At 49.1% G+C, this 24,478-nt stretch overlaps 2 protein-coding genes across 10 annotated transcripts in view; both read left to right on the forward strand.

Annotated features, from left to right (window-relative positions):
• The window catches only part of LOC132870244 (lysine-specific demethylase RSBN1L-like), a 99,371-nt gene extending 92,356 nt beyond the window's left edge, over positions 1–7,015 (forward strand). The window contains exons 6-8 of the mRNA XM_060903891.1: positions 2,362–2,529; positions 2,639–2,747; positions 4,872–7,015. Of these exons, the coding sequence (XP_060759874.1) occupies positions 2,362–2,529; positions 2,639–2,747; positions 4,872–5,888 (1,294 nt within the window). The 3' untranslated portion in view covers positions 5,889–7,015. The remainder of the gene's footprint in view (positions 1–2,361; positions 2,530–2,638; positions 2,748–4,871) is intronic.
• Positions 7,016–11,674: 4,659 nt separating this feature from the next.
• LOC132870245 (protein PHTF2-like) overlaps positions 11,675–24,478 on the forward strand; it is a 116,945-nt gene continuing 104,141 nt past the window's right edge. For all 9 annotated transcript variants that reach the window (XR_009651088.1, XM_060903893.1, XM_060903896.1 and 6 more), the window contains exon 1: positions 11,675–11,795. The gene's annotated coding sequence lies outside the window, so the exon portion shown is untranslated. The remainder of the gene's footprint in view (positions 11,796–24,478) is intronic.

Genomic DNA, 24,478 nt, shown 5'->3' on the forward strand with positions numbered 1-24,478 from the left:
CTGACACCATTTTGTGGTGAGATGCATATAAAAACAATTTTTATAAGATGTTTTTTTTTTAATTGATATAAAGGCTAATATAAATAATGTGCAAATTATATTACATGGCCTTTAGCAGACGTTTGTATCCAGAGTGACGTACAAGAAGTGCTGAACTTCTAGACAAGAAAATTCTAGTGCCAACTGAACAAGTGACAGAATAACACGAAGTGTAATATTCTGTTAAAGTACCAACACTCAGCAAACAGCTCAGGGGAAAAAAAAAACCCTAACCATACAAATAAGCTAACAAAGTACAACTAAATGGAGAAAAATAAAACTCCAACAGGCTAGACCATACACAACCTGGGTTGGTCAAGACTGATGCGCAGTTACACATTTGGGCAGGGAAGCAGGGGAGAGATGCAACCTGAAGAGGTGAGTCTTCAGTCTGTGGTTGAAGGTGGGCAGGGAGTCGGCAGTTTTGACCTCAGTGGGAAGGTCATTCCACCAACAGGAAGCCAGGACAGCCCGCAGTCTTGAGCGGGCTGGGCAGGAGTGGAGAGGAGGAGGGGCCAGGCAACCAATAGTAGCGGAGCGGAGCGATCTGGCTGTTGTGTAGGGTCGGATCAGACTCTAGAGGTATGCTGGTTCTAACCCCTTGACAGTCTGGTAAGCTGGTACCAATCTCTTCAAATTTGATGCAAGCTGCGATAGGTAGCCGGTACAGGGTGGTAAACAGTTGGAGAGGCATCATCCTCGTGGGGAGCTACAGTGATGGACGTGCCTTTTATGGGTGAGACCACAAACGGGAAAGGGGTAGACACACACATGCCCCTTTTCTACCAAAGCAGTTCCAGGGCTGGTTCGGGGCCAGTGCTTAGTTTGGAACCGGGTTTTCTGTTTCCACTGACAAAGAACTGGCTCTGGGGCCAGAAAAACCGGTTCCAGGCTAGCACCAACTCTCTGCTGGGCCAGAGGAAAGAACCGCTTATGTCAGCAGGGGGGCGGAGTTGTTAAGACCAACAACAATAACAAGACCGTGAAAGATCACCATTTTTAAGCGCCGAGAAGCAGCAACTGTACAAACGCGAAGTCATCCATTATTATTATTGTTGTTGCTGCTTCTTCCATGCTGTTTTTGCTTCGATATTCGCGCCAAGGTTTATGCAAACGTAGCGACGTAACTGACGTATACAGCGACGTAATGACGTGGCTCCGCTTAGCACCGCGAGCTATGGAAAAGCAAACTGGCTCTCGGCTGGCTCGCAAGTTGAACAAGTTGTGAACCAGCACCAGCCCTGGAACTGATTTGGTGGAAAAGGCGTAACAGTGAACAGGTTATAGCAGTGGTAAGAAAGGAAGAAAGATTTTGGGGAAGAGTCACTCGAAACCACACTAACAGCCCTGCTTTTAGCAAATGAAAGACAGCTGATCGCTTGTGCAGTCAAAACTGATGGGCGAATCCTGTCAAGTTTATTTGTATAGCGCCTTTAACAATAGACATTTGTTGCAAAGCAGCTTTACAGAAAATTAAAGGCTTTAAATGTGAGCTAATTTTTTATCCCCAATTTCTAATAGCTAGTCTAGTAGCTAAGCAGATGTAAACACAAGGTAATGGAGTCGCACGTGCCAGATAAACAAGCGTTATCAAACGATGGAAGATCTGGATAGCCGAGACTTCTGGGAAAAAAAATTAAAAATGCGATCCAGCATGTCGGGTAAGCTCTTATAATGACCAAGATTAGAGTTTAAAAGTAAATGTAGCGAAATTACCCTGAATAACCTGTGGGTCATAGGGTTAAGCTAAAGAGCTGGTCATTAACACCGGCTGGCCCCCACTTCACACTGGAAAGAGGCGTGTGTGATCGACCCTCACCATGAACGCTGCAGCTCGAGCCCTACACCTCGCCCTTTCAGTATGATGGAGCTGTGAGCGAGGGTCAGGGCTCCATGTTAACTATTGGATTATACCACACATGTCTTTAGTGTAGTAAACAGTGCAGCTGTCCTCACTACTGTAGAGACTCTCTCAGAGCAGCCTTTATATTTCACACTAAAGAACATTGTACACTCAGCAGCTCATGTTTGATGTTCAGTGAATCCAGTGAGGAGGTTTCTGGATGTTAGCAGCTGAACTATTTATTTATTTTTTATTGCTGCATAGACATCGATCTGATCTTGTTCATTCCTGGTTTAACACGGCTACACTGAAGGTCAGCATGGAAATCTTTCCTGAATGTCATGTAAGGTGGAAATTGGAACACTGCAGCTGTGCCACACACGTGTTCTCCTTCTGTCTCTCTCGCGCTTTCTTGACCTCTGTGTAGACTCTGATGTAAAGAGTGGTGTTGGGTACTGATTATAGTTTTCCCCTTATAGGTCAACCAATGAAATCAAGAACCTGCAGTACCTACCTCGGACGAGTGAGCCTCGTGAGATGCTGTTCGAAGACCGGACACGTGCTCACGCTGACCACATCGGACAGGGTTTTGAGAGGAAAACCACTGCTGCAGTGGGTGTGCTTAAAGCTGTACGGTGCGGAGAGGGGTGAGTTTTACACACACATGCATACTTCAGACTCCTATAATCAGATATGTATTGCACAGATTTGACTTGAGTAAAGAGAAACTGATTGTTGTGTACATGTCATGTCCAGGATGGAGCCTCCTCGTATTACCAAAGATGTGGTCTGCTTCCACGCTGCAGATTTTATAGATGTTGTGCAGAGATTACAGCTGGATCTGTATGAGCCGCCGCTGTCGCAAGTGAGTCCGAGTCATTCATTTCACACACCATCGCTTTGTACAGACCTACAGAAAGTGGTGTAGGCTTGCCTCCTTTCTTCTGATCATCTCATTGCAGTGTTTTAAAAACATGGATATCAAATACAGTGGAATGAATATTAGACCCAGTATTGTGCAGAAGTCTTAGGCACATGTAAAGAAATGCTGTCGACCAAAAATGGCTTAAAAAAATAATGAAATTAAATGTTTCAACATAGTAGGTAAGCAGTAAGCCTTAATAAATGAAACAAAGTCAATATTTGGTGTGAGACGACCCTTTGTTTTAAAAAAATAATAATAATAAAATGGTAGTCTCAGGTACACGGAGTGCAGTTGTATAAGTTGTATCTTAATTTTGCACCAAAACCCAGCAGCCTTCATTGTTTTTTCTTTTTTTTAATCTGAAAAGTTATTACCTCCGCCAAGGAGGTTGTTTTCGGTAGCATTGGTTTGTTTGTTGGTTTGTCTGTTAGCAACATTGCGGAAAAAGTAATGAACGGATTGCTCTGAAATTTTTTTCCAGAGGTGTGACTGGGCACAAGTAACAATCCATTAAATTTTGGCGGTCTTCTGGATCCTGGATATTTTTTTTTAAAGGATTCTTGGCGGAGGTCTGCGCTCTCCGAGTGCTTTTCTAGTCTTATGGAATATACTGCTCAGATACTAATATGTAGGGCGGCACGGTGGTGTAGTGGTTAGCGCTGTCGCCTCACAGCAAGAAGGTCCGGGTTCAAGCCCCGTGGCCGGCGAGGGCCTTTCTGTGCGGAGTTTGCATGTTCTCCCCGTGTCCGCATGGGTTTCCTCCGGGTGCTCCGGTTTCCCCCACAGTCCAAAGACATGCAGGTTAGGTTAACTGGTGACTCTAAATTGAGCGTAAGTGTGAGTGTGAATGGTTGTCTGTGTCTATGTGTCAGCCCTGTGATGACCTGGCGACTTGTCCAGGGTGTACCCCGCCTTTCACCCGTAGTCAGCTGGGATAGGCTCCAGCTTGCCTGCGACCCTGTAGAACAGGATAAAGCGGCTAGAGATAATGAGTGATTGATTTATGTCATTTTTTTTTTCCCTGTAACATTTAATTTTGTGCTGGAAAACGTTTGGAACTCTAAAATGCTTGTATTGACTTGATAATATAGAAATTTATAACAAAGTTTGTTATACATACACACACGTACATGTATACACACACACACACACATATATATATATATATATATATATATATATATATATATATATATATATATATATAAAATATTGTGTGCTTGTATACACACAGGGTGTTTTCAAATTCATATATTAAATATCCCAGAAACTACATAGTGTAGGCAAATGAAACTGAACAGGCTTAATGTCGAGCAATATAAGATGTATTCCTCAAAATCTGAATGAGAAATTCAAAGGTATGTGGATTCCATGAACGATTTCACAGATTTTCAATATGCGTACAGCCTGAGACACGGCACACGTCAAGTCGGTAGTCCAGCTCCTGCCAAACAAGCTGCAGCATGTCTCTGGTAACAGTCTTATCTGGTAACGGTGCATTTTTAGAGAATTCTTTCATAAATGCATGCTGCAGTCTTGTTCGACTGTGTTCGAGCGTACTCTAACACACAAAATGCCTTTTCTTTTCCAGTGAATGGAAAATTCATTCAGCCATTTCTATACCTAAAAAGATAAAAACATAGAATTTTGACCTGTTTCCACGCATGCTGTTAAAATTTGAGGTCAATTGAATGAGAATTGGCAAAGTTATTAGATTGTGAAATGATATAAACATTTTTGAAACACCTTTGTGCTTTTGTTTGTTCGTTTGCTTGTTTAAAATACAATTTCCTTGCATGGAGCTGAGATGTTGATCCTGAACTTGCCCAAAACCATCCCAGGAGGTGGATTAGTGACTCTACATTGCTTCTAGTTGTGACGGTCTGTGTGCTTGGTGTCTTTACGATGGACAGGTTTCCCATCCATGCTGTATTCTTATCTTACGCCTGGATAGATTCCTAGGAACATAGTGAGAGTGTATTAGCTAGAGCTATACACCAGATGTTTCTCATAATGTGTCCACTGTTAAAGTCTGTTAACAGATGCATCTGTGCTTGTCCTTAGTGTGTCCAGTGGGTGGATGATGCCAAGCTGAACCAGCTGAGGCGTGAGGGCATCCGTTACGCTCGCATCCAGCTGTATGACAACGACATCTACTACATCCCACGCAGCGTGGTCCACCAGTTTAAGACGGTGTCGGCTGTGTGCAGCCTGGCCTGGCACGTCCGCCTCAAACAGTATCACCAAGATGCAGAGGAAGAGCAGGAAGATGAGGACAAGAAGCCCATCACCTCCCCCTCCACGCTTATCAAACAGGATCCTTTGTGTGAAGCTCGGAGTGTGCCAGCTTCTCCTCCCATCACCGACCCCAAACAGGCCAGAGATGGCCCTCCTGTGGCCCAGATCAAGATGGAGGAGGCGGAGCTTCTCCCTGATAGGACGCCAACTGTCCCCTCTTCCAGCGCAGCGGCACCACCGTCGGCTCCTGTATCAGACCAAGCCAAAGCACACCATCACTCAGAATGCCGTGTTGCTCCTTCACACACGCTCACCCCGAGGTCAACGCCTGGCCTGAGCGCTGCACCCACCAAGCACACACACACCTCGACACCAACCAAACATACCTACAGCTCTGCGTCAATAAAACACACCCACTCCAGTTCAGCGGGCAGACATGGCCACTCTTCCATCATGTTCAAATCGACCCACTCTTCTAACACGATGCCCACCAAACAGGTGCACGTGTCCAACACAACCAAACACCCACACACTACTTCAACAGCCAAACACGTTCATTCACACAATCCCAAAACCAGCTCCGGACATTCAGACATTCGGACTGCCTCGCCCCAGTCGCAGGCTCCGCCCCAGTCAAGTTCATCTCAGCCACAGGTTGTGTGCCAATCATTTCCATCACAATCACAGGTTCTTCATCAATCAGTTCAGCCTCCGCAGCAGTCGTCGTCTTGGCCGGATAGAGCCTCGGACTCTCTTCACCCGAAGGTCACCCCGCAGGACACTCGGCCACACCAGCCTCTTGGTCCCCTTTCTCATGAACAGCAGAAAGACTTTTTATGCTGATTTGTACATAAGTGTTTTTAACGGCTTTTTCGGTTTTATCTTTTTTTTTTCCCTTTTTTTTTCTTTTATCACTTTTTTTTGGTTTGACTTTTTGTTTCTATTGATGCAAGGAGATGACGCTAAAAGGAAAAGTGGGTCTGATTCCAACAACGACGCGAGACGGAAGGATATCCAGTTTGGCTGTAACCGATCGAATCCACAGCAAATGTAGCGAATAACATTCCTCAGTGCCTGCCTGTAACTGTGAACTGTCGTCAGCACTTAGGGCCAGCTGCACTGCTACTCTGCAGGTCGGACAAAAAACATACCCAAACAGGTCCTCGAATAATATATTTTTAAGTTGTAGGCTATAGCTGTGTATTAGAGCTGACATGAACATATATATATTTTTAAGATGAGACGAGACAGACTTCTTTTAATGACTCCAGGCTTTTCCATAGAGCTTATTTATATCAAGTTTGTTTTTTGTTTAATTTTTGTCAGCACTGTAGTGTATATAACATTTTTTTCTAAGAAAATGTGTAGTTTGATTTATATCTAATTAAGAACCTTGTAATAAAAAAAAGTTCTTGAGATTTGGATTATTGTCATGTAAACAAGGGCTACACTGAATGATCATGTGCATAATGCAGACTGACTCTGAAAGGTGTGGGCTTTCCAACCTCCATAGAACATGTCCACTGTCATCATTAATCCATCAACCTTTCTCTACTGACTCTGTGTAGACATAAGACAACGATGTTTAAAGATAAATGAAGATTAAAAGCGTAGGATCACTTCACAAGGAGATTTATTATTTTGTACTGTTGTCAAAATGTATTTTAAGTTTGCGTTTGTCCAGTTCACAGCTGGTGACTGATCCTGTGCTGAGATCAGGGACGGAGCGTGTCTCAGGGTTAGGGACACGAAGCCATGGGGCTGGAACTGAAGCGTGCGCGTGTGTGTTTTTGTTGTACATCATGGCCACCCTTGCTAAGGAGTGTGTTCCAGTGAGTGTGTCAGGGGTGTGTGTGTGTTGTACATCATGTGTGTCAGAGGGGTGTGTCCTGTGTGGGATCTGGCCATTGCTGCTCTAACAGTCCTGCACGTCTTTCATCCAACAATAAAATGCTTGTCATTTCCCATTGCTCCTGTACTAAAAGAGACTTCATATTTTAATTTTTTTTTTTACATTTTAATTTAAAGATATGTGTGCTTGGTTTAGATTATTATTATTATTAATTTCTGGCACCGAGAATCTCCTTGGTGTACAGAGTTTGACCCTGAACTCCACCCCTGAGCTGTACTGCACTTAGTGTTTGCTCTTTCAGGCTTGTAGCTCCAGACTGGATTGTTTTTGTTCTGATGTTGTACTGATTTAAGGCTGCACTGAAATGATGGACGTGGCAGTCTATCGCAAATAAAAGCTTTGTGGTACCTGAATCAATCTAGTCATGGCTATACCAGGCCTTTTACATCCACCAGTCTGATCTGAGCCGGAGCTCAGCGTAGATGTGGCTGACACACAAACTAAAGCAAAATGAAGTAGTAGACATGCAGCTTCATGTTTATAAGAGCTTCATGCTCTCTTTGCTCTGTTAACGTCCATATTGGTCAGAAAAATTGGTATAATTTGGGCGTGTGTGTGTGTATAAGTAAGTGATGAGATTTTCTGGTCTGTTGATGGGGCAGGACAGAAACTGGATGCAACATGCATCTACTGATTTCAATAGATACAAATAATGCATAATTTACAAAGTGCCTGATGTATAATAATAATGGTAGTAGAAATCAAGGCAGCACATCTACAAAAATCAGCTCAGATAATTAAAATATGACAGTGAGGAGGAACGGACAAGATGAGACTGTCGGATATCAGTGTCACCAATACTGCCTCAGTTTACGAAGAAAACGTCACAGCAATATTTTAATTAACAGTAAAGATTGTTGGATTTTTCAGTCATTTTAAGAATAATTTTTTTCCCCTTACCTATAGATGTGGTCCAGGGATGAGTTTGCGTCTTTAGTTTTGGACTGAGCCCTGTACGTGTAGCGAATGTTGCTAAGAGAAGCTTCTAGCAGCCAGAACGATGATAAAGACCGTTTATGTGCTGATAAACTGGTGGCTATGATCAGCTTTTACTTGTCCACATCATTTCCCAGCACAGATTGAACAATCCTGCATTTGGAGGAACTGGTGTAAAAGGTGAGTTTATTTTCAGACCTTTATCCTCACTCAAACGGAGCGTCGTAGTGTGAGGATGTCTTTGTGACCAGTAAAATAACTATTCAACAACGGAAAATATTTATCTTTAATACTGAAAAATGTTTAACTGATAAGTGATGATTCCACCACTGGCCTGTTATTCATTCATGTCCTTTAAATAGCCTGGGTTCATTTTATTTTCCGACCAAGCTCACTGTCGGATAGTACACATGGAAAAAAAATCTACGCAAAGAATTTCGTTTCAACTCTAATACATTTAAGAGGATGAAATGTCAGCTGTAAAGTCTAAAGAATGTTGGTAAATGTTGATGTAGTTAGTGGAGTGTGATCTGAGTTTGTATCAGACTTGAGTGTGCAATGAAGGCAGAAACTGCAGAGGAAAGACCATGAAGGCTGCGTTCTTTCTCCTCTGCTCTTCTCCCTGTATATAAACAGCTGCACCTCCACCCACCAGTCCATCAAGCTCCTGAAGTTCGCAGATGACGCCACCCTCATTGGACTCCTCTCTGGTGAAGACGAGTCTGCCTACAGGTGAGAGATCGACCATCTGGTGACCTGGTGCAGCCAACACAACCTGGAGCTAAATGCTGCAAAAACAGTGGAAATGATTGTGGACTTCAGGAAGAACCCAGCCCCTCCTCTCCCCATCACCCTGCGTGGCTCACCAATGGAAATTGTGGAGTCCTTCCGCTTCCTGGGCACCATAATCACCCAGGACCTGAAGTGGGAACTGAACATCAGCTCCCTCATCTCAAAAGCACAGCAGAGGATGTGGCAGTTAAAGAAGCTCAACCCGCCAAAGACAATGATGGTGCACTTCTACACAGCCATCATTGAGTCCATCCTCACCTCCTCCATCACCATCTGGTACGCTGCTGCCTCTGCTAGGGACAAGGGTAGACTGCAGGGTATCATTCGCTTGGCAGAGAAGGTGATCGGCTTCAGCCTGCCTTCACTTGAGGACCTGTTCGCCTCCAGAACATTGAGGTGGGCAGGAAAGATTGTGGCTGATCCTTCCCACCCGGGACATAAACTTTTTGAGACACTCCCCTCCGGCAGGAGGCTGCGGTCCATCAAGACCAAAATCTCATGCCACAGAAGCCGTTTCTTTCCTACCGCTGCTGGCCTCAAAAACATGACCAGTGACGCCCACTTACTCTGCCCCCCCGCCAGTACCATACCTCAGTTTCCTGACCCACTCTGCCGCTCCCCCCCCGTCCCCACCACCTCAATGAACAAGACCAGTGACCCCATTTACTCTGCTTTCCCAGTTGTTTACCTGATTTGTAGACTGTCTTTATTTAGCATTTATTTATTGAGCACCTTAACTCCAAGCCAAATTCCTTGTAGTTGCAACAATTACTTGGCAATAAAGCTTTTTCTGATTATACACTTCAACAGATTTTCTTCAAACTGATGAAATATGAATAGTGTTTTGAACTGCACTGCTATGGGGTAAATGGGGACAAATTAAAGGACAAAGTTAGTGTGTTGTGCCATTTGGACATGTTATTGGTGTGGTGTTGAGGGACACATCACTGAAAATCAACAAAACATCACTCTGATTGATCAGCTTCATCCTGTGGTGATGGGAGTGATCTCTTACAGGAAGAGCCAAGGGGCTCAGTGAGTGGATTGTTGAGGGTGGAAATGATGTAAATCACATCTCAACACCTGAAGCATTCTCCACCACCATCGGAACAACAACCGAGCAAATCTCTTTTGGTGTTCTTCCCCCAGTACACTCCCACAGCCACATAGAATCTGTGACGAGGCGCAGTGAAGCTGTTCTGATGGCTCATGGTGGCTGAACTAAGACAATTCAGGTGCTTTTCCTTGAATTTGTCACGCACACTGGATGAATTTTATTTTGGCAAAAACAAGCTTTTCAAACTGCCACATATTTCTAAACTATGTGGACACCACACTATCATACCCATATGTGGCCCTTTCTGAAACTTACCACAAAGCTGTGGCATGCAGATGTTTACCAGGTGCAGAATAATGGTGTTCCTGTGCAGGTCTGGAGTGCCGTGATGCTCTGACTACTCTGCACTAGTCCACCACCTTCACCCCTAGTGTGAGGAGGACAGCAAACCAGTTCCAGTAAACCTTCCTGTCCAACTTCAATACCAATAGGATGAGGAAGACCCACTGAACCAAGGACATGTTCGCTAACTAGTTCCAGCACCTGGAGAGCATCTGCAGAACACACACACATGAAATATACTTTCTAAAAAAATAAATATTACAATACACACTGATCAGCCATAATATTATGACCACTGACAGGTGAAGTGAATAACACCATCTCATCACAATGGCACTTGTCAGGGGGTTGGATATATTAGGCAGCAAGAGAATGGTCAGTTCTTGAAGTTGATGTGTTGGAAGCAGGAAAAATGGGCAAGTGAAAGTGGTCAGTACCGAACAAAAGTGGTCCAACTGGTGACAGGGTCACAGGTGTCGAAGGCTAGCCCATATGGTCCAATCCCACAGAAGAGCTATTGTAGCACAAACTGCTGAAAAGTTGATAGAAAAGTGTCAGAACACAGTGCATCGCAGCTTGCTCTGTATGGAGCTGTGTAGCTGCAGATTGGTCAGAGAGCCCATGTTGCCTCCTGTACACCACCAAAAGCGCTTACAGTGGGGACGTGAGCATCAGAACTGGACCATGGAGCAATGGAAGAAGGTGGTGTGGTATGATGATGCACGTTGCTACACTACAGAAATAGTTCAGGAATGGTTTGAGGATGGCGGCACGGTGGTGTAGTGGTTAGCGCTGTCTCCTCACAGCAAGAAGGTCCGGGTTCGAGCCCCGTGGCCGGCGAGGGCCTTTCTGTGCGGAGTTTGCATGTTCTCCCCGTGTCCGCGTGGGTTTCCCCCACAGTCCAAAGACATGCAGGTTAGGTTAACTGGTGACTCTAAATTGACCGTAGGTGTGAATGTGAGTGTGAATGGTTGTCTGTGTCTATGTGTCAGCCCTGTGATGACCTGGCGACTTGTCCAGGGTGTACCCCGCCTTTCGCCCGTAGTCAGCTGGGATAGGCTCCAGCTTGCCTGCGACCCTGTAGAACAGGATAAAGCGGCTACAGATAATGAGATGAGATGAGATGGTTTGAGGACCATGATGAAGAATTCAAAGTATTGACTCAGCCTTCGAAGTTCACAGATTTAAATCTGATCGAGCGTCTGTGAGATGTACTGGATAAAGAAGTCTGATCCATGGAAGCTCCATGCACAACTTAAATGATCTGCTGATAACATCTTGGTGTCAGATAGCACAGCACACCTTCAGAGGTCTTGTGGAGTCCAGGCCTGTTTGATTTCTTGTCCTGTTTTGCTTTGTGTTGCTGTTTTGGTCAGTGTGTAATGAACATAAACATGTGAGTAAATTTGAGTATATTTCTGCTGCCTCTCCTCTCCTCTCCTCTCCTCTCCTCTTTCCTCTCGCTCTCTTTTTCTCTGTGTGTATGAAGCTGTAGTAGAAGTGAGTGCTCCTGTACTCCACACTCCTCGGTAACGGCCTGCCTCTGGCTGCACTGCTCTCACTGATCGGAGGTCAGTAGCGAAAGGAAAAAGGAAATCACGCAGCTGTGTGAAAGCGTTCCTCATCGTGTTTTCCTGCTGATCCGCAGCCGTGTACAGTCCGCTTTCAGGGTTTCCTTCGACTGCAGTTCAGCGGAAAGCTCCTGAAGGAGGTGAGACTGAGAATTTGGATTTCTTTGTTTGGGATGTGATGGTTTTATCGACAGGAACTCCGGTGTTGGTGAATTCGCTTCTTACCCCCGTGAAGGTGAGGCTAATGCTTCAACTGTTAGCGCGGTGCTAGTTAGCATGCTAGCTGAGTGAGGGGCTTCATGAGCAGGAACTCCCCAGCACTGGAGCCTTCAGGAGAGACACTCATCACCTCATCAGTGTGAAGGAGGAGAATCACAGCACACCTCAGTAGGCGCTTAGAGTAAAGCCTGGAACAGGCAGCTGAGGGAGCATGCAGGCAGACAGGCAGCTGAGGGAGCATGCAGGCAGACAGGCAGCTGAGGGAGCATGCAGGCAGACAGGCAGCTGAGGGGGCAGGCAGGCAGGCAGCTGAGGGGGCAGGCAGGCAGCTGAGGGGGCAGGCAGACAGACAGACAGACAGGCAGACAGAAAGATAGACAGGCAGCCAGCTGAGGGAGCAGGCAGACAGGCAGCCAGCTGAGGGAGCAGGCAGACAGGCAGCCAGCTGAAGGAGCAGGCAGACAGAAAGACAGACAGGCAGCCAGCTGAGGGAGCAGGCAGACAGAAAGACAGACAGGCAGCCAGCTGAGGGAGCAGGCAGGCAGGCAGCCAGCTGAGGGAGCAGGCAGGCAGGCAGCTAGCTGAGGGAGCAGGCAGGCAGGCAGAAGGCAGGCAGGCAGCCAGCTGAGGGAGCAGGCAGGCAGGCAGTCAGCCAGCTGAGGGAGCAGGCAGGCAGGCAGTCAGCCAGCTGAGGGAGCAGGCAGGCAGGCAGCCAGCTGAAGGAGCAGGCAGGCAGGCAGGCAGGCAGCTGAGGGAGCAGGCAGGCAGGCAGGCAGGCAGCTGAGGGAGCAGGCAGGCAGGCAGCTGAGGGAGCAGGCAGGCAGGCAGCTGAGGGAGCAGGCAGGCAGGCAGGCAGCTGAGGGAGCAGGCAGGCAGGCAGGCAGCTGAGGGAGCAGGCAGGCAGGCAGGCAGCTGAGGGAGCAGGCAGGCAGGCAGGCAGCTGAGGGAGCAGGCAGGCAGGCAGCCAGCTGAGGGAGCAGGCAGGCAGGCAGGCAGCCAGCTGAGGGAGCAGGCAGGCAGGCAGGCAGCCAGCTGAGGGAGCAGGCAGGCAGGCAGGCAGCCAGCTGAGGGAGCGGGCAGGCAGGCAGGCAGCCAGCTGAGGGAGCGGGCAGGCAGGCAGGCAGCCAGCTGAGGGAGCGGGCAGGCAGGCAGGCAGCCAGCTGAGGGAGCGGGCAGGCAGGCAGGCAGCCAGCTGAGGGAGCGGGCAGGCAGGCAGGCAGCCAGCTGAGGGAGCGGGCAGGCAGGCAGGCAGCCAGCTGAGGGAGCGGGCAGGCAGGCAGGCAGCCAGCTGAGGGAGCGGGCAGGCAGGCAGGCAGCCAGCTGAGGGAGCGGGCAGGCAGGCAGGCAGCCAGCTGAGGGAGCGGGCAGGCAGGCAGGCAGCCAGCTGAGGGAGCGGGCAGGCAGGCAGGCAGCCAGCTGAGGGAGCGGGCAGGCAGGCAGGCAGCCAGCTGAGGGAGCGGGCAGGCAGGCAGGCAGCCAGCTGAGGGAGCGGGCAGGCAGGCAGGCAGCCAGCTGAGGGAGCGGGCAGGCAGGCAGGCAGCCAGCTGAGGGAGCGGGCAGGCAGGCAGGCAGCCAGCTGAGGGAGCGGGCAGGCAGGCAGGCAGCCAGCTGAGGGAGCGGGCAGGCAGGCAGGCAGCCAGCTGAGGGAGCGGGCAGGCAGGCAGGCAGCCAGCTGAGGGAGCGGGCAGGCAGGCAGGCAGCCAGCTGAGGGAGCGGGCAGGCAGGCAGGCAGCCAGCTGAGGGAGCGGGCAGGCAGGCAGGCAGCCAGCTGAGGGAGCGGGCAGGCAGGCAGGCAGCCAGCTGAGGGAGCGGGCAGGCAGGCAGGCAGCCAGCTGAGGGAGCGGGCAGGCAGGCAGGCAGCCAGCTGAGGGAGCGGGCAGGCAGGCAGGCAGCCAGCTGAGGGAGCGGGCAGGCAGGCAGGCAGCCAGCTGAGGGAGCGGGCAGGCAGGCAGGCAGCCAGCTGAGGGAGCGGGCAGGCAGGCAGGCAGCCAGCTGAGGGAGCGGGCAGGCAGGCAGGCAGCCAGCTGAGGGAGCGGGCAGGCAGGCAGGCAGCCAGCTGAGGGAGCGGGCAGGCAGGCAGGCAGCCAGCTGAGGGAGCGGGCAGGCAGGCAGGCAGCCAGCTGAGGGAGCGGGCAGGCAGGCAGGCAGCCAGCTGAGGGAGCGGGCAGGCAGGCAGGCAGCCAGCTGAGGGAGCGGGCAGGCAGGCAGGCAGCCAGCTGAGGGAGCGGGCAGGCAGGCAGGCAGCCAGCTGAGGGAGCGGGCAGGCAGGCAGGCAGCCAGCTGAGGGAGCGGGCAGGCAGGCAGGCAGCCAGCTGAGGGAGCGGGCAGGCAGGCAGGCAGCCAGCTGAGGGAGCGGGCAGGCAGGCAGGCAGCCAGCTGAGGGAGCGGGCAGGCAGGCAGGCAGCCAGCTGAGGGAGCGGGCAGGCAGGCAGGCAGCCAGCTGAGGGAGCGGGCAGGCAGGCAGGCAGCCAGCTGAGGGAGCGGGCAGGCAGGCAGGCAGCCAGCTGAGGGAGCGGGCAGGCAGGCAGGCAGCCAGCTGAGGGAGCGGGCAGGCAGGCAGGCAGCCAGCTGAGGGAGCGGGCAGGCAGGCAGGCAGCCAGCTGAGGGAGCGGGCAGGCAGGCAGGCAGCCAGCTGAGGGAGCGGGCAGGCAGGCAGGCAGCCAGCTGAGGGAGCGGGCAGGCAGGCAGGCAGCCAGCTGAGGGAGCGGGCAGGCAGGCAGGCAGCCAGCTGAGGGAGCGGGCAGGCAGGCAGGCAGCCAGCTGAGGGAGCGGGCAGGCAGGCAGGCAGCCAGCTGAGGGAGCGGGCAGGCAGGCAGGCAGCCAGCTGAGGGAGCGGGCAGGCAGGCAGGCAGCCAGCTGAGGGAGCGGGCAGGCAGGCAGGCAGCCAGCTGAGGGAGCGGGCAGGCAGGCAGGCAGCCAGCTGAGGGAGCGGGCAGGCAGGCAGGCAGCCAGCTGAGGGAGCGGGCAGGCAGGCAGGCAGCCAGCTGAGGGAGCGGGCAGGCAGGCAGGCAGCCAGCTGAGGGAGCGGGCAGGCAGGCAGGCAGCCAGCTGAGGGAGCGGGCAGGCAGGCAGGCAGCCAGCTGAGGGAGCGGGCAGGCAGGCAGGCAGCCAGCTGAGGGAGCGGGCAGGCAGGCAGGCAGCCAGCTGAGGGAGCGGGCAGGCAGGCAGGCAGCCAGCTGAGGGAGCGGGCAGGCAGGCAGGCAGCCAGCTGAGGGAGCGGGCAGGCAGGCAGGCAGCCAGCTGAGGGAGCGGGCAGGCAGGCAGGCAGCCAGCTGAGGGAGCGGGCAGGCAGGCAGGCAGCCAGCTGAGGGAGCGGGCAGGCAGGCAGGCAGCCAGCTGAGGGAGCGGGCAGGCAGGCAGGCAGCCAGCTGAGGGAGCGGGCAGGCAGGCAGGCAGCCAGCTGAGGGAGCGGGCAGGCAGGCAGGCAGCCAGCTGAGGGAGCGGGCAGGCAGGCAGGCAGCCAGCTGAGGGAGCGGGCAGGCAGGCAGGCAGCCAGCTGAGGGAGCGGGCAGGCAGGCAGGCAGCCAGCTGAGGGAGCGGGCAGGCAGGCAGGCAGCCAGCTGAGGGAGCGGGCAGGCAGGCAGGCAGCCAGCTGAGGGAGCGGGCAGGCAGGCAGGCAGCCAGCTGAGGGAGCGGGCAGGCAGGCAGGCAGCCAGCTGAGGGAGCGGGCAGGCAGGCAGGCAGCCAGCTGAGGGAGCGGGCAGGCAGGCAGGCAGCCAGCTGAGGGAGCGGGCAGGCAGGCAGGCAGCCAGCTGAGGGAGCGGGCAGGCAGGCAGGCAGCCAGCTGAGGGAGCGGGCAGGCAGGCAGGCAGCCAGCTGAGGGAGCGGGCAGGCAGGCAGGCAGCCAGCTGAGGGAGCGGGCAGGCAGGCAGGCAGCCAGCTGAGGGAGCGGGCAGGCAGGCAGCCAGCTGAGGGAGCGGGCAGGCAGGCAGGCACGCAGGCAGGCAGCTGAGGGAGCAGGCAGGCAGGCAGGCAGCTGAGGGAGCAGGCAGGCAGACGGGCAGCTGAGGGAGCAGGCAGGCGGGCAGCTGAGGGAGCAGGCAGGCAGCTGAGGAGGCAGACAGCTGAGGGAGCAGGCAGCTGAGGGAGGAGACAGGCAGGCAGGCAGCTGAGGGAGCAGGCAGGCAGGCAGCTGAGGGAGCAGGCAGGCAGGCAGCTGAGGGAGCAGACAGACAGACAGGCAGGCAGGCAGGCAGCTGAGGGAGCAGGCAGACAGACAGACAGGCAGCTGAGGGAGCAGGCAGGCAGACAGTTGCTGTTAGCAATCATCTCCAGTTTCCAGTCCAGCAGCTTTTTTCGGATGGGGTGTTGTACATCTTTAGGTGTGTGTGTGTTCACCACTACACCATTTTACAGTAGAAGTGTTTCCGTACACACTCCCTCTCTGCCTTTGTGGAAATTTAGATTGTTACCTGTCCTGTGTTCTGCCTCTGAGGGTGGGGCAGCATGATTCCTGCCCCAGTGTTACACATATTAATGCTTATTGTGTTTCTCATTTTCACCACAAGTTGCAATAATATGCTGCATTTTAGACTTAACGGAAATCCAGAAGCGTGAGTCAGAACTCGGATAATTTTCGAGCTACGAAATAGGAAAAAAAAATCACAGCCACCTTCATGTTTGTCTTGTATTAGCAACGTGCTCTCCTGCTACCTGTGCTGTGTGTGTTCCTCTTCAGAGCAGTGGAGTGTAGAGTGAGAGGTGCGTGTGTGTTTTCCTCCTCAGAGCAGTGGAGTGTGGAGTGAACGGCCTGTGTGTGTTTTCCTCCTCAGAGCAGTGGAGTGTGGAGTTAGCGGTGTGTGTTTTCCTCCTCAGAGCAGTGGAGTGTAGAGTGAGTGGTGTGTGTGTTGCTCCTCAGAACAGTGGAGTGTAGAGTAAGTGCTGGAGGTGGAAGAAGTGAATGTGTCTGGATTCTAAAGCTAACACTTGTGTATCAACACTAAAACTCATTTAAAGGGATAAGTGCTGCCATGTTTACTACGGATGCTGTGAGCCGCCGTGTTGGTGTGACATCACTCTCTGAGCTCAGGCCTGAGGAGACCGGCCCTGCTTCCCAAGTCAGAATTCCGAGCTGACGGAAAGTTTTCTTTCCTGATTTGGGGATATGAGTTGAATGCAGCATTAATCTGACCAGCACAAAGAATGTTGGTGTAATTACGTGGTCAGTCACTTGGCGGCTCCGTCCTCGGGGTGAGTGACACCTGAAAAATAAAACGTTACTCAGAGGAATGTACAAGTCCAGTGGAGCAAAGTGAAGTGAAATTCTCCCAGAGCCTTGTGAGTGAGTCGAGTGGCTGTTTTGTTGACTGTTTGTTTTGCTCGACCTTGCCACTGAAATGAAATGAAACGTTTTGTTGGCAGACAGGGACACTGCCCTGAGTTCCCAACATGTCAGATTTTCCAGGCGTGGTTGACATTTTGTGTGTGTTGTGGTCCTCATGAAAGAAATGCTTTGCAAAGGGCAGAGTTAAAAATAACGTCTTTGCTTTATTTCCTGAGTTTATGTTGTAGGTATTTTAGATGATTGTGGCTGGATAGTAAGTTATTGGAAGGTCCTTACAAAGAGAATAAACCTTATTATTTTTTTAAAATTTATCTCTTTTTGTAAACGTGACCCCTTTTTCATCTTTTTTATTATAATCCGTTATTGTCTCCTGGAGTTGTGTGTGTGAGACTGACTGTATAATTTGCTGTATTACTTCAGGATTATATTAGCAGTTTATTCACCGCAGTCTAACAGAGACCTATAAATAAAGGCCTGTTGAACTCAGAGAGGCAGTGAAACAGTGTGTCCCAGTCCTGTCTCATGGCCGTGATGGAGGTGAAGCGCTCTGTGTGGGTCCTGAGCGTCCTGATGACCCACTGGTGTGTTGATCGTTACAAATGAATGGTCCAAGGATGCAAAAATGTCGTCAATTTGTTTCAGCAAAATAGTTTTATAATGCATTTTTAAAACTAATCATTTCTCTGGTCATGTAGATGTTGTTTCTTCTTCTTCTTCTGGGTCATTCCGTGCCAACTCACCTAAATTTCAGGAACTCCCCCACATCACCGTCTCAGATTTTACTCAAAAAATTCTCTAATCAAGAATCATATGTTTGTACCACACATGCAAAATATTAGCCCCCAATTATGTTGTAGTTTTGGAACTACAGGCCTTTGAAATATTGATGTCAAAACACCACATGTCGAAATTGGCTCTTTCCCCAACTTCAGAGACCCATAACTTTTTATTGCAGCTATCTAGAAAGTTGTGTGTGCAGATTCTTACTGAATGATACCCACTCTTTTCAAATCTGTTGCCAGAAAGCCTCTGAAGGACATACTTTTTGCATAATAGGAAGCCAAAAATGGCATTTTGGCCAAAATCAGCTTAAAATTCATTAAAACTCAAAGGGGCCTAGTAGAAATATGAAACTAGTTAGATTTTTTTCCTCATTACATAGTAATTGTAGGGTTTTTATCTGTTCACAGAAACATATTTTGCGATGAAAATTATATTCCTGAATTTTTAAAAAATTTTTTAACATCTTACGTCCTTTCCGAGGGGGCTAAAATAGGGCATTTTTGCCATCTTATTTGTTAATGTGGCTAGGGGTTTAGGATCTTCTAGTTTTTTGTGAAGATGCTCTCATATAAGATGTAACTACTCCCTGATTTTTTTTAACAAACGCCCCTTGCTTCATATTTTAATAATTTTTTTTGTACATGGACAGTTTCATCATTTTTCACTTTTTTCCACATTCAGAACTCTGTAACTCTAAATTGGAAAATTCCTACTAGCAGCTATTTCAGATTTACATACACTGACATACAAATTTTCATATTTTAGTAGTAGTCTGCCCAAGAAATTCATATTTTTCTTTCTATTGGGACCTAAAAACAGCTATTTGGCCAAAAATGACAAAAATGTTGACTTGATATTTTTCAAGTTCTGGAGGGAATGGGCTATTTTCCTCATGAATTAAAGATGTGGTGACTTTTTCTATCCTGGAACAAGATCTCATCACAGCTTCTGCCCAATTGCACCCACTCAGCTGGAGATGAGAAGGGTTTCTTCTGATGTGGTACCATCATCGGTAGTGGACATAGGACCTGAAACCACACCAGTTTTACAGTCCCAGTTACAGGCCCCAAGCCAAATGTCCCAATCTGCACCAAATATGTACCAGCCAGGCAAATATATTGCCTGTGTTTATGACAGAAAATGGTACATTGGAAATATTGTCACCAGAAATGAAGAAGAAAATGATGTGTATGTCAATTTCATGAGACAAGGACGAGGCAACACATTCTCATGGCCACCACAAAGCAGGAAAGATGAATGTTGGGTGCCTTTGCTTCATGTCCTTTGTGTGGTAGAGGCCCCAAACATAAAAAGTGGGGGACGCCATTACCAACTAACAGAGGATGACTTCAAACTTGTGAAAGACTTAAGTTTTAACTTATGTACTACTAGATGACAGTTTATGAGTGTCTTAGCACATCACATGAAACTGTACTGCCTGTGAATGAATTACCCATTATCACGGATGCCCATATTTGACTTTAAATTATGTACAAATCTTGTGATGTTTTTCAACATCATGATCATGGATCATTGAATGTGTTAATATGTAAATAAAACCTCATTGCTAAATGTTTTGTGCTTACACAACCTTGAAGTATATAAAAAATACTACTCCAGAATTTTGTTATTTTTCTATATTTTCCAAGGATATTCAACAAAAATTGCAATTATACCTAAAATTTTCTAATTGCAAAAAATAATATACAATACAGAAAAAGTTGTTCAGGAAATGTGTATGCCTAGATTAGGTTCTTATAAGCCTTAATTTGTGTGCAAAACACCCCTTTATTATTCCCTTGTTTATTAAAAGCTGCCCAGCGTTTTTGTCATTTTTGGCCAAATAGCTGTTTTTAGGTCCCAATAGAAAGAAAAATATGAATTTCTTGGGCATACAACTACTAAAATATGAAAATTTGTGTGTCAGTGTATGTAAATCTGAAATAGCTGCTAGTAGGAATCTTCCAATTTAGAGTTACAGAGTTCTGAATGTGGAAAAAAGTGAAAAATGATGAAACTGTCCATGTACAAAAAAAATTATTAAAATATGAAGCAAGGGGCGTTTGTTAAAAAAAATCAGGGAGTAGTTACATCTTATATGAGAGCATCTTCACAAAAAATTTGAAGATCCTAAACCCCTAGCCACATGACCAAATAAGATGGCGAAAATGCCCTATTTTAGCCCCCTCGGAAAGGACGTAAGATGTTAAAATTTTTTTTGTAAATTCAGGAATTGAAATTTCATGGCAAAATATGTTTCTGTGAACAGATAACAACCCTACAAATACTATGTAGTGAGGAAAAAAATCTAACTAGCTTCATATTTCTACTATGCCCCCTAGAGTTTTAATGAATTTTATGTGATTTTGGCCAAAACGTCATTTTTGGCTTCCCATTATGCAAAACGTATGTCCTTCAGAGGCTTTCTGACAACAGATTTGAAAAGAGTGGGTATCATTCAGTAAGAATCTGCAAACACAACTGTCTAGATAGCTGCAATAAAAAGTTATGGGTCTCTGAAGTTGGGGAAAGAGCCATTTCGTCATGTGGTATTTTGACATCAAAATTTCAAAGGCCAGTAGTTCCAAAACTACAATGAATTGGGAGCTAATATTTTGCATGTGTGGTACAAACATATGATTCTTGATTATAGAATTTTTTGAGCAAAATCTGAGACGGTGATGTGGGGACCCTTAGGTGAGTTGGCACGGAATGACCCGAGAATGTTATGCGCTTTAAACCTGTGTCTTGTGTAGCTGTAATGCACAGATCAGACTCATGTAAAGGAGGAAACATAACCTGCTACTGACAAACAATGCACCAGATACCCCATTCTGTTTACATTCACACACCAAATTCTGAACCGTTCCAAGCATTCTGAATAAAAATAAATTAGTTCAGAACCTGAAAAGTTGGTTCCCAGCTGGAACAAAAGTATAGCTGGTTTTTCCAGTGTGAACCATGACATCAGTGGGCATGTCATTAGTTTGGAGATGAAGCAGAGAGAGCATGACTCGCTGCCCCACCCGGTAGGTGGGTGCCTTAGAGCGCCGTTTGTCGGCCTGCCTCCTGCAGCGGCGTATGAAGGTCTGGGCTGAGGGTACAGCGACCTCCTCCTCTTGGTTGGGGAAGAGTGGTGGTTGGTAACCTAGGGAGCACTGGAAGGGCGAGAGGCCTGTGGCAGATGAAGGGAGAGCGTTGAGTGTACTCGACCCAAGGTAAGTACTTACTCCAAGAACTGGCATCCCTGGACGCCATGCATCTGAGTGCCACCTCCAAATCTTGATTCACCCGTTCCGCCTGGCTTGTTGGTTTGGGGATAGAACCCTGAGGAGAGACTACAGGAGGCCCCAGTGAGTTTGCAGAAGGCCCTCCAGAACTGCGCAGTGAACTGAGGACCCTGATCGGAGATGATATCAGTGGGGAGTCCATGTAGGCGGAAAATGTGAAGGATGAGTAATACAGTGGTTTCTTTAGCTGTGGGAAGCTTGGGCAGAGGGATGAAATGGACTGTCTTGGAGAAACGGTCAATAACTGAGGATGCATGTGTTGCCACCTGAGTTGGGGAGTCCAGTGACGAAGTCCAGAGCCATGTGAGATCAGGGTCGATGAAGAATTGGGAGGGGTCTTTGCAGGCCAGCAGGAGGTCGATTGGCTGTCTTGTTCTGGGCACACGTGTTGCAGGCTGCCATGAACTCCTGGATGTCTTCCTTGATGGATGGCTACCAGAAGTGCTGTTGGATGAGTGCCAGGGTTCGAGCAGCTCCCGGGTGACAAGCCAACTTGGAGCCATGACCCCACTGCAGCACCTGGGTTCGCACAGAACAGGGAACAAACAGATGGTTAGGTGGTATGTTGCTCAAATTAACGTCTCCGGGGTCCTGCTCCAGGGCCTTCTGTACCAATGTCTCTATCTCAAGTAGGGCAGCCCCCACTAGACAGCATGGAGGGAGGATGGTTTCGGGCATACTAGACTCCTCCTGGCGGGCAGAGAATACAGGGCGTCGGGTTTGCTGTTCTCGGAGCCTGGGCGGTAGAACAGTGTGAATCGGAACTTGGAGAAGAAGAGAGACCATCGGGCTTGTCGTGAGTTAAGGCGTTTGGCGGACTTGAGGTATCCCAGGTTTTTGTGGTCGGTCCAGACAAGGAAGGGGAGATCCGACCCCTCGAGCCAGTGCCTCCACTCCTCCAGGGCTAGCTTGACGGCCAACAGCTCTCTGTCACCGATGTCATAATTTCGTTCAGCAGGGGACAGCCAGCGAGAGAAGGAGCAGGGGTGGACCTTGTTATTGTTGTCCTTCTGGGAGAGAATGGCTCCGACCCCGGACTCGGAAATGTCAACCTCCACGATGAACTGTTTGGTTGGATCGGGTATGGTGAGAATGGGTGCTGTGGTGAACTTGTGCTTGAGCATGGAGAAGGCTTTCTCTGCTTCCTCCCCCCACTTGAACAAGGTCTTAATTGAGGTCAAGGCAATGAGAGGTCCGACCACCGTGCTGAAGTTGCGGATGAAGCGCCTGTAGAAATTGGTGAATCCCAGGAAATGCTGGAGCTCTCGTCGTGAGGATGGGGTGGGCCAGTCAGCGACTGCTTCAAGCTTGAGAGGGGAGATGATGAACCCTAGAAATGAGAGAGATTTGGTGGAATTCGCTCTTTTCTGCCTTGACAAACAGCTTATTTTCTAGCAGGTACTGGAGGACCTGCCGGATGTGGCCCCGATGTTCCTCCAGGGAGCGAGAGAAGATCAGGGTGTCATCCAGGTATATGAAAACAAAGATGTTAAGAAAGTCCCTTCGGACATTGTTGACGAGTGCCTGGAAGACTGCAGGCGCGTTGGTCAGGCTGAAAGGGACCACGAGGTACTCCTAGTGGTCAGTGGTGGTGTTAAAGGCCGTCTTCCACTCGTCCCCCTCCCTGATCCTGACGAGATGGTAGGCATTGCGTGAGTCCAACTTAGTAAATATCTTGGCTCCCTGGAGTAGTTCAAAGGCTGTGGTCATGAGCGGTAGTGGGTAGCGGTTCTTGACCGTGATGGCGTTGAGACCTCGATAGTCAATGCAGGGGTGGCGTGACTTGTCCTCCTTCTCCACAAAGAAGAATCCCACCCCTGCTGGGGAGGAGGAAGGGTGGATGATCCCAGCTGCCAGAGACTTGGAGATGTACTTCTCCATAGCTTGCCTTTCGACGGGAGAGAGAGAGTAGCGTCGCCCTTTGGGCGGCGCCGTCCTGGGCAGGAGGTCGATTCTGCAGTCATGGGGTCTGTGAGGAGGGAGGGACCCTGCTTGGGTCTTGCTGAAGAGGAGTCTTAAGTCCAGGTATTCCAGAGGCACGTGAGAGAGGTCGGGAAACTCGCCAGCTGAAGGCTGCGGTGGTTTGGCGGGAGGCAGAGCAGAGTTCAGGCAGGAAGCTAGGCAGGAATGGCTCCAGCCTAGGATGGTGTTATGGGCTCAGTTTAGGTGGGGGTTGTGCTGCGTTAACCAGGGTAATCCTAGGATGATTGGTACGTGGGGGTTGTTCATGACGTGAAGTTGGATGGTTTCAGAGTGGTTGCCAGAGATCCTCAGGGTGAGCGGGGCGGTAAGGTGGGTGATTAGATTAGATTAGATTCACTTTATTCATCTCACATCGGGGAAATTCACGTGTTACAGTAGCAAGAAAAATGTCAAACAGATAACAAATAAAACTGAAATAAAAATTAGACAAACGAAGGATTAAATACAGAGGGCTATTTGCATTATCTACCGTGAAAAAGTATAGAAAAATTGCCTTATTGAGAGGCTCGGAAAAATTGCACATTACAGGTAGACTCTGTATATATACACACAGATGTACATAAATAATATTTATATATATAAGTATGCATAAAAATAGTTTAGGGCCTATATTAATTGCACATAATTGCATCGATGAGAGAAGGCTGTGCGATATTTCGAATATACTCGATATATCGCCGAAAATTCTGTGAGAGATACATAAAATTATTATATCGTAACTAATCAAGTATTTTATGGTCATCTTCCAACTTGCGTTTGTTTCGTGTTTGTTCCGTTTGTTTAAAACCTTTTCCGTTGTTTTTCTCCCTGTCTCTCAGGCAATAACGTGAGAGGCTGCCTAAGGGTAAAGAAAACAATAACGTCATGCACTCGCCAACCAATCCCGGGCGACATCTCGGTGCTGAAAGGAGCTTGTGGGAATATTTCCAAGTTTCGGTTGTGTTGCCAGATTGGGCGGTTTTAAGTGTGTTTTGGCGGGTTTTGAACATATTTTGGGCCGGAAAACGTCAGCAGTATCTGGCAACACTGCCGGCGGGAAGATTTCCTAGTTCTGGTTTACAGCGCTGACTCAGTTCGTGCACTCGCTGGTGTTGCACAGGCTACCGTGTAAGCTCTGTCAATTTCAGCGACAAATTAAAAATGGAAGCAGAGGAATTGGTTCCTAAAAGAACTAGTAAGGGGTCAGTCATCTGGCATTTTTTGGATATCGCGAGGAGGACGTGGAACAGCAAATGCCAGTTTGTAAAGTGTGCAAAAAAAAACG

Source organism: Neoarius graeffei, chromosome 21 (assembly GCF_027579695.1).
Source record: "Neoarius graeffei isolate fNeoGra1 chromosome 21, fNeoGra1.pri, whole genome shotgun sequence".
Lineage (NCBI taxonomy): Eukaryota > Metazoa > Chordata > Actinopteri > Siluriformes > Ariidae > Neoarius > Neoarius graeffei.